The 14,263-nt window shown below is 44.9% G+C and overlaps 1 protein-coding gene across 5 annotated transcripts in view; it reads left to right on the top strand.

Moving 5' to 3' along the window:
* Positions 1–14,263, top strand: part of RFX2 (regulatory factor X2) — an 89,170-nt gene that overhangs the window by 42,751 nt on the left and 32,156 nt on the right. Inside the window, exons 1-5 of one of the 5 annotated variants that reach the window (XM_064469395.1) lie at positions 6,353–6,509; positions 7,227–7,339; positions 10,637–10,726; positions 11,698–11,777; positions 12,478–12,742. In XM_064469395.1, the coding sequence (XP_064325465.1) occupies positions 6,503–6,509; positions 7,227–7,339; positions 10,637–10,726; positions 11,698–11,777; positions 12,478–12,742 (555 nt within the window). In that variant the 5' untranslated portion in view covers positions 6,353–6,502. Of the gene's footprint in view, positions 1–6,352; positions 6,510–7,226; positions 7,340–10,636; positions 10,727–11,697; positions 11,778–12,477; positions 12,743–14,263 lie in introns of those variants that run through there. The other 4 variants (XM_064469398.1, XM_064469399.1, XM_064469397.1 and 1 more) reach the window with 4 other exon arrangements.

Raw genomic sequence — 14,263 nt, 5'->3', positions numbered from 1 at the left:
CTCTCCCCCATCCTCTGCTGGAAGGGGATGCTGCTTTAGAAGGGGCTGGTTGCTAAAAGCAAATGCTGCCCCAGCCCTCGGGGTGCAAATGGTGCACGAGTGCTTGTTGCTGCTCGCGGGGATGCCGGGCACCATCCGGCAGCATCCCAGGCTCTGTGGGGTGGCTCGGTGTCACGTGGCTGCAGGTGTTACTGACTGTCCTTGGTGTGGGGTGAGGGAGTTTGGTGCGGAGGCAGAGGTTTTAATGAGCCAAGACTATGTCCAGTCCTTACCCGCTCCCGCCAGAATAGCAGGCTCTTCTTCCAAGTCTCTTAGAGCAGTTAAAAAAACAGGAAATACTGTAGCTCTCTTAAGTCAAGCTGGTATGATTGCCAGTTGTACATTTTGGACAAGGATTAAGTTCAGGTGCTAAGCAGCCAGACTTCCAAATGCTTTGAGCTGCCGCTGCTGCAAAGAGCCATGTTGGGAGCTTTGTTCTCTGAGCATCGCTTGTATGGTCTGAAGGAAAAGATAACTCCTAAATGTGGGTGCCGGTAGAGCAGGTTCTTTCTGGCTCAGCCATCCAAAAGCAAATAATTTCTTTTGGTTTCACAGATGGGTGAGCTGGAATCATGTTTTTCCAAACAGGGTGCAAAGGTGGGGTCATACTTGGCCCTTGGTCTTGGTTCCGAGCCACGTGCTGGCCGTCCTCAAGTGCCTGCTCACGTGCTCCTCTGGCTTCTGAGTTTTATGGGCAATGGGAAAAAAAATTACTATTTTCCTGATTGGAATTTCAGGTGAATGCCTGTTGTTTCTTGGAGATATCATGGAGACATGCACAGCGGGGATAAAGGATGCATGTGGAGGCAGGAGGCAAGCTGGCTTTGATACAAGTATTTGCCTTAGTTCTGCTCTAAGGTGGTATAATTCACTCGATTGCGTTTTGAGTCACATAAAATAAAAAAAATTATTCTTCCAAAGATCGAAACACCTCCTTTCTATGCTCTGGTTAAAACACAACTAATGCCTTTTCAGGGCAAATTATTAAATGCAGACTAAGCCAAAAATGTTGAATGAAATTGAAAATATTTAAGAAGGTTTTCTTTAGTAAAACAAATGTGGCATAGAGTGTGGTGGATCAAGTTGATGGATAGTGTGCACCTGCTAGAAAAGAAAGTAAAAATCTGCTATTCTCTGCATTCCTTTTATTATTTTCATTCACTTTTGATAGCGTTGAGGATTCTCAGTAGTGAATCTATAAAATGTAAAAACCATAGTTCCTTCTTCTGTAGTCAGGGGAGAAAATACCACTTAGAGCCCATATAGAATGTGGTGGTTAAATAGCATTTTTATTTCTTCTGAATTCAGTTACTGCTGTTCTGGTTTTCCTATTTCTCTAAGCTCCAAGTGAACTAAACCTGAATAAAAGTTCCAGAAACCAAATAACTATTTTTATATGTAAGCCTTCCTTTCAAAGCATGCAAAAAATGCACAAAGCCAAACAAAAAAGAAGCAAAAACTTGGGTTTGAATTTTGATCTTAGCAGGCCAATGTTACAGATGAGAAAGAATCCATTTTTTTAATTAAACTACAGCCTTCCCATTAGTTTCAGTAAAATACCAGGTATCAGGAGATTTCTATAAAATATTCTTAGCTGTATTGTGAACTTGTATATGGAAATGTGACCCTACATGATTCCCTGGTTATTTTACCCCCTGGTCAGCCCAAGATCCGTTGAACAGAAAGAAAACTTGGAGCACAACCTGTGCACAGCTGAGCATCCTGCCTCTTGGGTATACTAAACCACACTAATAAAAAGGCAAGCATAATTATAGCAGGTTCACCTGGAAGAATAAACTTTTTCGGCCTTTATATCTTAATTTGAAATGAAAGCCATGAAATACATCCTTCAGTCATCAAAAATCCGATTTACCATTGATTCCTGTACTTCAGGGAAGTCATTTTCCTTGTGGATTTTTATGCCCCATGTTTGAATCCTCTTTGAGAAGAAGTTGTTAAGCCCATTTGCAAATGGCAAATGGAGGGAATTACTTACCCAGTAGAGGTAATAACACCCACCAAGGTTTACTGGGAAGCTTAAATACAAGTAGCTGTGAGAAACTCTGTCCCAGAGGTAGAATAGTTGACTGTTCTTTTAAAAACAACAACAAAAAACCATCAAAGACATTTTCTTTTCCCTCATTTATGTCCCAGTATTATATTCTATTTCAAAGGTTCTGCCAGAAAAAAAAAGGTGTAATAAAGGAATTAAAAAAGTTTCAATAAGATCAAAGGATGACCAAGTAAGCTTTGAAAAGGAAATGAAATAAAGTTGTTCATGCTTTGTCTTCAAATGAGTAAGTGATTCACTGAAACGGTAACAATTTTGGGATTTTGAAATCAACACTAGCATGATTATATGATTATTCTGGATTAAAAAAAGCATCCACTGGTTGCTGGTGTGGGGTAGCTAATATGTTTTACATTTGCACCTTAAAAAATTAAAGATATGTACAAGACCTAAATACCCCACGAGAGCCAAGACTGTGCCAGTCCCAGCCCTGATTTATGCAAGGCTGCTCTTAAAAAATAAAAGGGGGGGGGGAGTTATATTCACTTTAAATGGTGACGTTTTCTTCTAGTATAAAAACACCAAGTAAGTCGGCCCACAATTACAACAGAAGCGACCCTGGGCCCGAGGAAGGCAGGGACTTAAATCCTCTTTGATTTGAAGTCTCAGAGGCGCCTAGGGTGGCTGCTGGTGCTCAGCTTGCCCTGTGCTTGCATGTCCCATGGAGTGAGGAGCAGAGCACCAGAAAAATAAACCACATATTTCCCTGGGGCAGTCTCCCTGCTCTGGCTCTAATCTGCAGCAGTTGTTAGACTTCTGAGGTCTCGGCTTTTAGCTCTGAAACATTTTTGTTTGAGTGTTCAGAAGCTGATAGTTTATACTAAACCATTCTGTGGAAAAATACTTGCAGTTCCTCCTCATCTCCTGGATGGCAGAGCTTGTGGGCTGCAGCACAGACCGAGCGCCCAGGGGCACCCTCCTCGCTACTGGGGGCTCTTGCATCAGCCCCCCTCCTTTCCTGAGCTCTTTTTGGGAGCTTGGGAACTGGTGCAGAGGATGCTGCTGCTTTTCCTTCTCGGCACTCGAAGGCGACTCACAGGAGAAAGCTGTGAGATATCCTTCTGCTGCCCCCTCCTTTTCTCCCCCTCTCGCTGTAAACTTGAATGTGAATAATATTTTTAAATGCTCCTCTTATCTCTGTTTTCCCAGCATTTTGGAGCTGGTTTAGTCAGGAGATGTTAACAAAGGCAAGGCTATTTACATGAAGGCAACGTGGCTTATGAATGAAGCGGTGACAGTCGGAGTTTTTATCAACCCTCAAGGCTTATAATTTTACTACTTGTCTTTCTCAAATGCATTCAGACTTTGGCAGCCCTCTGAGACCAGTGCTCAAAAAATACCTTACCTAGGGGAGTATTGTGGCTTTTTTAGGAGTGGGAAAATTGAAGCACAGGGAAGGGGAAGTGTCCTGTTCAAGGTCACAGGGCAAGTTGGTGGCAGAACCAGAAATAGCACCCAGAAGTTATTAGTTTTTTCTGTATTTCCTTTCCTGTCAGCGCTGTTTGCCTGGATACCGAGATAGCTGTGCTGCATGTGACATCACCGGCCACATTGAGCAACCAGGACTTTAACTTTGTCCCTACATGAAATGCCAACGTCTGAGTAAGGCCCTTCTCACCGAAGTCTTTTTCCTTATGCATGGTCAGGTCCCGTCTGCTCATTCCTCTGGTAAAATAATTGACTTGACTTTTTGCTCTTCTTAACCTGGTAAGGAGCCCTGGAGCTGAGAAAGTCAACCGTGGATGCCAATCCTCTTTGTGACCCACCAGCGCCTTTGTTGACTACTAATTAGGTTCTCAGTTAGTGCAACCTCCCCAGTACCGGGGGGGCTGCCAAGCTGTCGGGCTTTCACCAGCTGTCAGAAGCCACAAGACATCTTTTAATAGCTTCTGTCGGTCACTCCTGCTACGAGAGAGCTACAGCGTTCTCTCCCAGCCAGGAGTGGGAAGCAAGTGTGGCTGGGATGAATCCCTCTTTCTTAGACCAGATCTAAGAGGAAGGCAGCAAATCTTAGATCTTTGGGAAACAAGAGGGCTCGCTTTCGAGCCACCAAGTCTCTGTTAGGATGATCAAGAACACTGTAAAACTTCTTCCACTTTGGGAGGTGAAAAATGGGATCGAAGGAGAGCAGTGAGTCCTTTCATGGGCATTTGCTTTAGGGATGTGGCAGAACTGCCAAAAAGCTGCACAAGCAGATGGCTGAGCTCCAGCAGCCGATGCTCATTAAGGAGCTGCAAGAGTGTTCCTTACTTCACATGCACAAATCCCAAGAATAGGGAAGAGCAAGGCTTCGTATGCCACATTTCCTCTCCCCCTTGAAAGCCAATGCTTTATCCATTCTCTCAAGCCTTGGCTCAGGTGCCAGCTCACTCGGTAGCTGTGCTCCCAGGATGTCGGCAAAGCTTTGTAGCACCTTGTGATGGTTTCTCAGAGCGTAGGAATTCTGTTTACATTGTCAGCTTTTCATCAGTGCAAATTAATGTTAGCAGATGGTGTACACGTAGGTGTCTCTCCAATTCTCAGGAAGCACAGGATGACTTTAATGGAAAATGAATTATTCTTTATCCAGGATGTTTCACTGATAAACAAAATAATAAGTAGTCCTGTACGTGTGCCTTGGTTGTCCAGTACTTTTGTGTCTGTCTACCTTGTCTGCAAGTACCAGCTGCTGATTTAATTGGGGTCTTTGTGTCTGGCTTGGTTGTCATCATTAACAGAGCCTGCATTTTGTAACAAATCTGAAAATAATGTCTATGATTTATTTTGGCAGCAGACAATTAATCTTCCATCCTGCCTGCCTCTCTCTGGTCTTTTTTGGTCTCTGAGGGAAACCAGAGGACAAAATTTATCAGCAGAAATGAGTAGGTGGTAATTTTGAGATAGCATCGCTTCTGAGTGTCCTCTTCTGATTATAACTACACCTGAAAAGAGACCTGTAGACCTGAAATGCTGAGACCTGACCCTGCCAGAACCATTCTCAAATAGATCATTAAAATATATTTGGCAACTTACCCAACTTTCTTCTGTAACCTCACCATGCTAGATTTTCCACTCGCAAAACCCTAGAAAGCTGTGAACAAGTGATAGACAATAAAACACCCTTGCAAAAGTGAGGGGAATGCGTATGCTAAAAGTAACCCCTCTCTTCTGCCCAAGCATCTTCATGTGAGCATTATAAACCTGCCTCCTTTGCCAGCAGCGCTGGCCAAATGTTTAGTTGCAAATTATTTGGGGCTGGAACAGGTGGGAGGCTATTTTGTGAATTTACTGTGAGAATTATTATTTTCATGATCCCACAGCGCTATTGCAAGTCCTGTCTTCTGACAAAGAGGTTTTGGCTAAAAGCCATGCAGAGGCAGTGATGGGGAGAAGCAGGGGCTGCCTTTATATAGTGGAGCTGCAGGGAATGGGGTTGTGCACGTCTGCTACGGACAGACCTGAGGGCTACGAAGGGACGCGGATGGTGATTAATAGTGCCTAAATTGCTGTACCTTGTTTCTGGATCATTAAATTGATCTGGCAGCTGTATTTGGAGCAGTGACTATGTGGGTTCTGTACCTCCTCTTTCTCCTGGATGCAGAAAGATGTGAAAGAGAAAATTACTTGCAAGGTGTGAGGTTTCGGGGAAGTCAGGAGAGTAATTGGTGTCATTTGTTAATGGGTAGCATGGGAACATGGAGTCAGCACTGACTGGAAAAAAATCTTAAAAACCTGCTTTGTGAAAAATCTAAATATTTGGGCTTTTTTTCAGTAGCTGAAAAAGGTAACTCTTGTAACTTCACCTCCCCCTTGCATTTCTTTTTACCACAAAGAGCTATCAAATGAGCAGGGTTCAGTGTCCCTCATTTCTCATTTTTCCTTTTGCCTCTTAACTTGTACAAAGTTGAGGGAAAAGTTTAAATATTGGATGGAGAAGGGGAATAAAACAAAAGATTTCACACTGTTATTTGGAGGCTACATTACGCTCAGCAGCGAGGCTGAGAAAGGAGAAATGACGCTGCTCAAAATCTGGATGTTTCAGAATATTCTGGTTTTGAAGTGACAGCAGAAACCCTCTTAAAATAGTTTTTTAAACAGGAACTTTCACAAAAACGGAGAAAAAAGGCTCCCCCCCCGATTACATCAAAACCCCCAAAATGACATTGTCTGCTCTTGGGAAGCACTATTGCAGCAACCCTCGGTGTCCCTTGGCTGGTTGGGCTCTAACATGCCCTGTGGCCCGCGGGGGACAGACACGGGGTGCTGGGATGGTGTGAGAAGGAGCAAGGAGACCCGGGGGATGGAGGAGAGCCTGTGCTGCGGGCCAGGCATTCAGCCCTGCTCTCGTGCTGCCTCTCCATCCCCAGGACATTCCTGCATGGCCCTTGGGATGCTTCCCAAGGTGGCTGAGCAATGCTGGGTGAGTGCCCGGGTGATTGGAAGATGCTGAGGGCATTGGCCCTGGCAGGCAGCAGTGTGAGAGCAGGGCCAGGGGCGATGGCATGGCAGTGTTTGGGAACCTCCGTGAGGCTGATGGGATTTTGGGCCATGGGCACGGATGGGAGGCTGGAGGTGGTTCTTTGTGGGGGTGGTTTGGGGCTTTTAAAATGATGGTCGATTGCTGTTCTTCTGCTATTCATGTTTGATTATCAGCTGTGATTATAAACCCAAACTGACCACCCCACTTCCCAAATGAAAGCATTAGTGAAGCTCCAGCCATGTACTTAGATTTGATTAAATATTTTCTTGCAGTAGTTAAACATGATAAGGCAGAGGGGGAGAAAAAAAAATTTTAAAATATGCTCTTACTCTTCCAGATCTGAAGTTGTCCTCACTATGACACAATAATTTTCCAACACTACTTTTCGGTTATATTTAGAAGTGCATTTTCTGTTCCTTCCCTCTCCTTTCTGTGGAACAATTGTGCAACTTTCTTTTTTCTTAATATAATCCTGTATTAAAATTAGCTCCAAGACTAAAAAAGAGTCCTCTGTGTAGGAAGGTAGCCACCTGCCTTCCCAGCACTTCCCCTGGATCTTCCACTGGCATTTTGTTCCTGTTAGACGCAGGTTCCTCGGGCGTTTGCTGCGGTGTGTAGCTGTGCTTTCCCTGGCTGATTTCCCTCTGCTCTCCCCAGCAGTGAGCATGCAGAGTTCAGAGGGTGGATCAGACTCAGCAGCTTCTGTGGCGCTTCACACCTCTGTATCAGCCCAAGCTCCGGTAGTGCAGCCAGTGCCAGCGTCTCAGCAGGTAATGTATGCACACCTGGGAATGACGTTTCCATGGAGAAGAGACCAGTTTTACTGGCAGATGTATTTTTATCCAGGCTTTTTATATGGGGGAGAGTGTTACCAAAAAACACGGTAAAATCAGTAACAACTCTTTAACACCAATTTAGTATTAAAGAGCAGGCATTCTTTATTCACGGCGCCGGATGCACGGGGGATCGCTCCTCCTAACGTGCATACCTTACACACCTTTCCCATACGATTTATAGATCAACAATTTACATATTCATACATATGCATTATTGTCCTTTCTACTGATTGGCACAAACTTGCTCGTTCCATATGTAAATTACTGCACAGGCTCAGTTGTCCTCCTCCATTGTTCCCTTTTGAGTAGGTGGTATTACTTGGGTCGGTGGTCCGTGAGTCGGGGGTCGCGATCTCCCCCTGCCGGAATTACCTTGTACCTACTTGGCTCTTAATCTTGGCAGCCCTGGCCAGTTTTCTCAGTCCGCTACACGAAACCACACTTTGTCATCCTTTTCTGACAGGAGCACATTGTCTATTGTTTCGTTCACATCAATGATTACCTAGGGACTAAAATACAGATCAACAGATACACTGATTCGTACGCTCCATGTTCCCATAATATAACAACATCCCTGGTTGATTAATTGCATCACTTTGGTTACAAGAGGATTGTTAATCAGCTCATTGAGGTAGTGGGGAGAACCTGTTCCTGGACTTCATGTTGATAAAGGCCATAGATATTTCATGCATTAGCCCAACGAATATGCAAGCTTTAAAACATGGGATTTTTTAACTTAGCTACCCGAGGAAGTAATTTCATACCAGTTTGGTGTTTGCTTCAGTATAATATCCTGTTGTCATTATTTGGTGTGTCAATAAAAGCAGGAGAAAATGAAACTGTCCTTAAAGGCACCTCTGCAAATAGGGTACCGAGCTCAACAGAGGAGAGGTGGAGGGAGCGCTACTGCGGGGAGAGGGTGGTGGAGCCACATCTTGGTCTCCTCCTTTGGTAGGTGGATCCTGACATTTTAAATTGGAGAGTGGGGATTTGTGATTCATATGCATGAATACGATGCACTTGGGAGGCCTCCTGATAGGAGAGAAATTATAACTTCAGCTGATGAATGAAAACTACCTAATGGAAAATGGGAAGGGTTAAGTAAAACTGGTTCCTTTTTATGCCATTTGAGGAACCATCAAAAGAAGCTTCTGTTGCAGGAAGCTGGAGGGATAGGAGGATGGGTGGGTGTAACTTGGCTACACCTCCAACTCCCAAGTGAGCAGAAGTAGCTGCCATTGGATGCTGATGAAAAGAAACAATTAAAAAATGTGAATTGGTAGGAGCATTTGATTCACCAGGAGATGTGGACATTCACATTGTGTGATTCAGCCTGTGGCTGGCCAGCTCTGTCATCTTTCAGCCTTGCCATCTTTGATTTCTCTGGGTGACGTTTCTTGTTCGTATTGTAATGATGCGGATATTGCTGATCCGTAGTGTCAAGGATCTTGGGGATTGTCAGTCATTAGTGTGAATTTGACTGTGACAACATGTTAAAGAAGTTTAGAAAACCTGTTGGCTTTGGACTATGAAATTACCCATCCAGCCTTTGCCGGTGCTGTCCTCATGACATGGGGTAAGGAGTGGAACCCCATGGATTAAGGAAGACCCAGGGGATAGTGGAAGATTGCTGAAGAGGAGGAGCATCTAGAGCCTTCCCTTCTCACCAGTGGCACAAGGAAAATACTAGGAATGAGCTACTGGCAGCATGACTGGTGTGAGGCTGCAGCCTTTGGTGGTGTTGATCACTGGTCTGCCTTTCAGTGTGAGAGAAGGCTGTATGAACAGGATGGCCTCATCTTACAGGTTGGGGATGATTAATTTCTTTGGTTGGAAGGTAGTAGGAGCAACCGGACAGGCAGTGACAAATTACACAAGTAGCTGAGCTGGGCAGCTGTGCCAAAGGAGGAGACTTGTCCTTTGGTAAAAACAATGACAGAGAGTGGGTGAAAAGCAGGAGAAAAGAACAGATCTTTCTGAGACTTTGATGTAGGTGGCATTGCTGAGGCCTGACTTGAAAAAGGGCTTTTAATGTTCCCATTGTGCCCTCCTTACAGCCTCTTTTGGAGGGAAAATGGACTAAGTGATGGGTGGCATAAGCGTAAGTGTCCTTATCACTAGCTCAGCTGCAAGATCTTCAACATATCCACTTACTGAAGGTCAGCCTGGGGACTGGTGATGGAGAGGCTGCCTAGAAATCTAGGCAATTATCATATCCCTGTAATTCTGCTAGAACAGAATTTCTGTCTGGTTGCAAAGGGCATGCTGGAGGGTGTCAGAGGGCTAAAAATCATAAATATACGTATAAGGTAGCCAGTAATTGTCACGGTCTCTTCTAGTTTTGCAGCTTTTTGTTCAGTTGGCCCAATCTGCTGGGTATTTTTAAAGCCTCAAGGCACAGAGGATGACTGACTTCTTGGAGAAGGTCCTCATCAGTAAAAGGCCATACTGATATTTGGCTTGAATGCTTCCTTTCTTACTCTCATGCTGGTACCCAGGCTCTGTTCCCATGGGCCTCACTGAATCTTTTCTTTCCATCCACCACGTCCCCATGCTGGTTTTGCTGCATCTGCAAGGTGCTTAGCACTTTACGAGACACATGTTCAACCTCAAACTGAATGCCGAGCATAACAGAGAGCAGGGGGACGGTGGAAATGACAGTGGAGAGGTGGAGGACAGGGTGACCGTCGCAAGGCAACACAAAGCGTTTCTCTGCCCTTGGTGGCACTGAAGGGAGATGCAGAACCATCTGAGCCTTGTTGCTGGTAGAAACCATAAGGGCTGCGACACCTTGGAGAGTGCGATTTCGTGTCGTAGGAGGCAGAGCGTGGTTTGGTATGGCAGTCGTAAGAGAAGAAACTTTGCAGCCCTGGGAGGAAAATGTGAATGTGTGAGGAGTGGTTCTTGTTTAGCTGCAACTGAGCCTAATGTTGAACTCCTCTTGTCAATCAGCTGTTTGCTCTTATTTGCTTGCGTGGAGACCTAAAGATGGTTCATATCAGAAAACGTGGATTCAGCTCTCTGCACTGCCCAGGTTTAGGGTAGCGAGTTCCGGCTGGTGTCTGATGCAGATTGCATTGGAAGGATGGGAACTGCAGGGACGCTAAGTAAGGGGTGCTGCTGCCTCTAGAGTGGGAGGCTAGCTTTCCATGGAAGTTTGTAAGGGAATACCTAACTCACTTGTGTTACAGACTGAAAGTAAGTGTATGTTACTCTATCTTCTTCTTTCAGAGGGTTTCGGTCCAAGCAGCAGGCTCTGCTCCCAAAGGAGCGCAGATGCAGCAAATCTCTGTTCCCAGAGTTCAGCAGGTTCCACAACAGGTAATACCTCTGGGGTGAGACACCACGCAGGGACCCCCATGTCAACAGGACCCCATGTCCCACACGACATTCGAAACTGTGCCAGATAGCTGCTTAGAAAAAACCCTGCTCTTAATTAAAGAGTTGCGTGCAATTAGAGAGCTGGAGATTACTGAGAGAGCAGCTTTCTCCATCCCTCTCTTTCTTAGCAAAAGAAACTCTCGATATATTTAAAGTTTAGAAAGAACCTTTACTGTAGCAGTTGTCTTTCGTACATTTGAAGATTTGATGGATGCTTTTCATTGCCATTTAAAAGCAGTCCTCCTCTGTAAAGATTTTTTTAGAGGTGAAGTGTTTGGGATTTTTTTTAATTACACAAATAAATATACTGACTGCATGTGGCTTCCTAGAAAGGTTAGGTGACAGAGAGCCGTGCAAGTGCTTTTATTTATCTGAACTTTGCCTTTTGCAGTCCTTGTTTCCTAAGAAACCAGACATATGTGGTGCTGCTTCATGTGGACAGTGAGTCTGACTTTCTTGACTTTTTCCTCTAGCAATTTTTTATTTGGTTGCTCAGTTGCAAAAAAAAAAAAAGCTTGACAGAGGGCAACTACGTCCCTCCCAGACCAATGAAAAAGGGGGCTGGGGTGCAGATGGACGCTGCCAACCTCCTCTCTGAAGGAAAGGCTGCAGCATGATCTCACCCTTATTAGTCAGCAGAGAACCAGCCCTGAGACATGTGTGCAGAGGAAACCCAGCTCCATTGTTTCCACTGCTCATGGAGCAAATATTTCTTTATTTTGATTTGACCTTTTAAAATAAATACGTCCTTTGGGATTCCTAAGCATGTGGGGGTTTGTTTTGTTTTTCTTTTAAGAAAGCCTAAATGTCAAGGTAAGGTTGAAAGTCATTTAAGGATGTAATATGCAATTCCTCCTGCTGTTCCCAGGCAATAACCCATCCATAACTCGAGTTTATGATGCCTGTTTCAGGTGCAATCCGTGCAGCATGTATATCCATCCCAGGTCCAGTATGTGGAAGGAGGAGAAGCTGTTTATACCAATGAAACCATGTAAGAGTGTCTTGTTGGCTGTAGCAGAGCCCCCTCTTCCCCTCCCAGCTGGGTTGAGCCCTTCGGACCTCCCAGGCTCCTTCCACGTGGCGCTGCTGCTGGCATTGCCTGCCGGTAAAAGGAGGAAGAGGAGGAACCGTTTCACATGCTATGTTGTGTGTGTGTGGGTAGTTTCAGCCAGACTCCAGCCTTGGGGGAGGCGTTGTCCTCATGGAGGGAATCCTGCTACATAAAAGGGTCTGGTATTTGATTCTGCCCACCCCATTGTGTGGTGAGGCGGAGCAGCTTTAGGAACCAGAGCATAACAGCTAGAGGAAGAAAGGGGGTTTGTAAGGTTTCCTCTTTCTCCTCTCTGCTGTGCCCCCCGCTTTGGGCCTGCGGCTCCTGCCGCCCTCCGGGATGCTCTCAGCCTTCGGTACCGAGGTTGCCTGTAATGGCTGCAGAGTGACTCCGGGGCTCTGCTCTTGCTGTGGCTGTGGGCGTTTGCTCCAGGGCTGTTACAGGACTGACTAACATTGTCAGGAGTGACTTTTACAGCACAGGGTTCAATTTCAATAGAGCAAATCCCACCGACAATGGAGACGAGTCTTTTTAAAAAGGTGGTCCAGATGGTGGAAGCTTTTGTCCATGGGATTAGCTCTGCAAGCTCCTCTCCACGCCAGGTGTGTTCCACCTCCTGACCCTATTGTTCCTTTGACAGACGAGCCGCCTACTCCTACAACAGCGAAGCTCAGATTTACGCCCCCAGCAGTGCAGCATCCTATTTCGAACCGCAGGGAGGTGGAGCTCAGGTGACTACAGCGGCATCCTCTCCTACAGCCATTCCCTCTCACAACATGGTGGGCATCACCATGGACATTGGGGGAAGTCCGATCCTCTCCGGCTCGGGAGCCTATCTCATTCATGGGGGGATGGAAAACACTAGACATTCTCTGTCACATACTTCACGCTCCTCTCCAGCAACGGTATGTAGCCCTGCAGATGTTGCAGCTCGGGGTCCAGGAATTATTCCAAGGGAACTGAAAAGCCTTCAGAAAATAAAACTTCCTATCGTTATCACTGTGTATATGTCTGTATAACATGCCATGCAATTGCAAGCGAGAGAATAGACACTGGTGTGCTACACATAATTTTCAACAGGAGTTTGGGATGTCTCTGTTGCTGGTGGGCAGAGGCTTGTCAAACTTTCTGAATGGATCACTGAAATTATGCAGCGTGGAGATAAGAGAAAATTCTCAGAGGTTTGGTTTTTTTTTTCCTGAGCAAAATGTTTTGACTTTCCAATTCAAAAGAATTGTCTATATTTACATTTTCTAATAAATATAACATCTGAGCATGGGGCTTGGCTTACCCAAAATAAAGATATATATAAATACATTTTTAATTATGAAGAGACCTGAAAAATCCATTATTAACACAGTCGATAATTAGCACATAAGGTATGCCAAGCTGATCATGCCAAATGCACAGTGATTGAAAAGCCTTTGTATACATCTCCCACACCATTGTGTATTCTGTCCATGCCATGTGTTACAGAAAATGTATTTTAGGGATAATACTGATCAAACAGAAATGTTTTAACGCTCTAATTTTTTTAATCATGTCCCTACAACTGTCACTGGAGGTGCCAGGTTGCCTGAAGCACAGCTGTACAGGTGTGTGGGACTTGGGGGGGGGGATACAAATACAAACCCAACCCAGGCTTTCTGCAGCTAGAAGCTTCCAGGGCTTTCATCTGAGAATCTACCAGCCCTTAGTAGCAGCTGTGGCCAGGAGTGGGTTGGAGCTCTGCTCACCTTCCTTTCCAGACCGGCTTATGTGTGTTTATACGTTTGTATGTAAGCATAATTACAGATGTTCACATTTTTAAAATCTGGCCACATACACTGAATTACACCTACATCTCACCAATGGAGAAAAACACGAGTGGTTGGCTACTGAGTACTCGTGAAAATCTGGCTGGTCAGGTTGTACTTTCTTTTTCCACAGTTTTCTAATACAAACTTCACATTTTTTTGAATCTTTGTACTTTGAAAGGTTGCCTTTGATCCTGGAGTAAATGTGCTCTGTGTTTAGTAGAAGTAGCTATCTGTGGGGAAAAGTCCTCAGCTCTGGGTGGAAGAGAAAATGACAAAGGTGTCTGGATTAGCTGGGATTCATGTCTGGTGTGAGAATTGTGTGTGTGCGCGTGTATTTTAACTGTAGTTATGAACTAGCATTGGACCATCCTCTGATTTTTGCTCAAGCTTGTTATTTTGAAGGAAGTAGCTGCTGATCTTGTCACCTGCGTGGGATGGCATCTTGCAACGCTGCACAGCATTACTCTTGGTTTTTGGTTTGGGGTTTTGTTGTTGGTTTTTTTTTTTTAATTTCCGTGGTGATGGGCACAATGTAAAAAAGCACGAGTAGAATATGTGTCAATAGAAATGTCCCATGAACAGATTTAATTTGTAGCTGTCTATCACATGGGATAAAGCTGTTCAGGA

This window comes from Phalacrocorax carbo, chromosome 19, assembly GCF_963921805.1.
Source record: "Phalacrocorax carbo chromosome 19, bPhaCar2.1, whole genome shotgun sequence".
Classification (NCBI taxonomy): Eukaryota; Metazoa; Chordata; class Aves; order Suliformes; family Phalacrocoracidae; genus Phalacrocorax; species Phalacrocorax carbo.
Note: the sequence above shows the minus strand (reverse complement) of the source record. Positions and strands in the feature narration are given on the sequence as shown.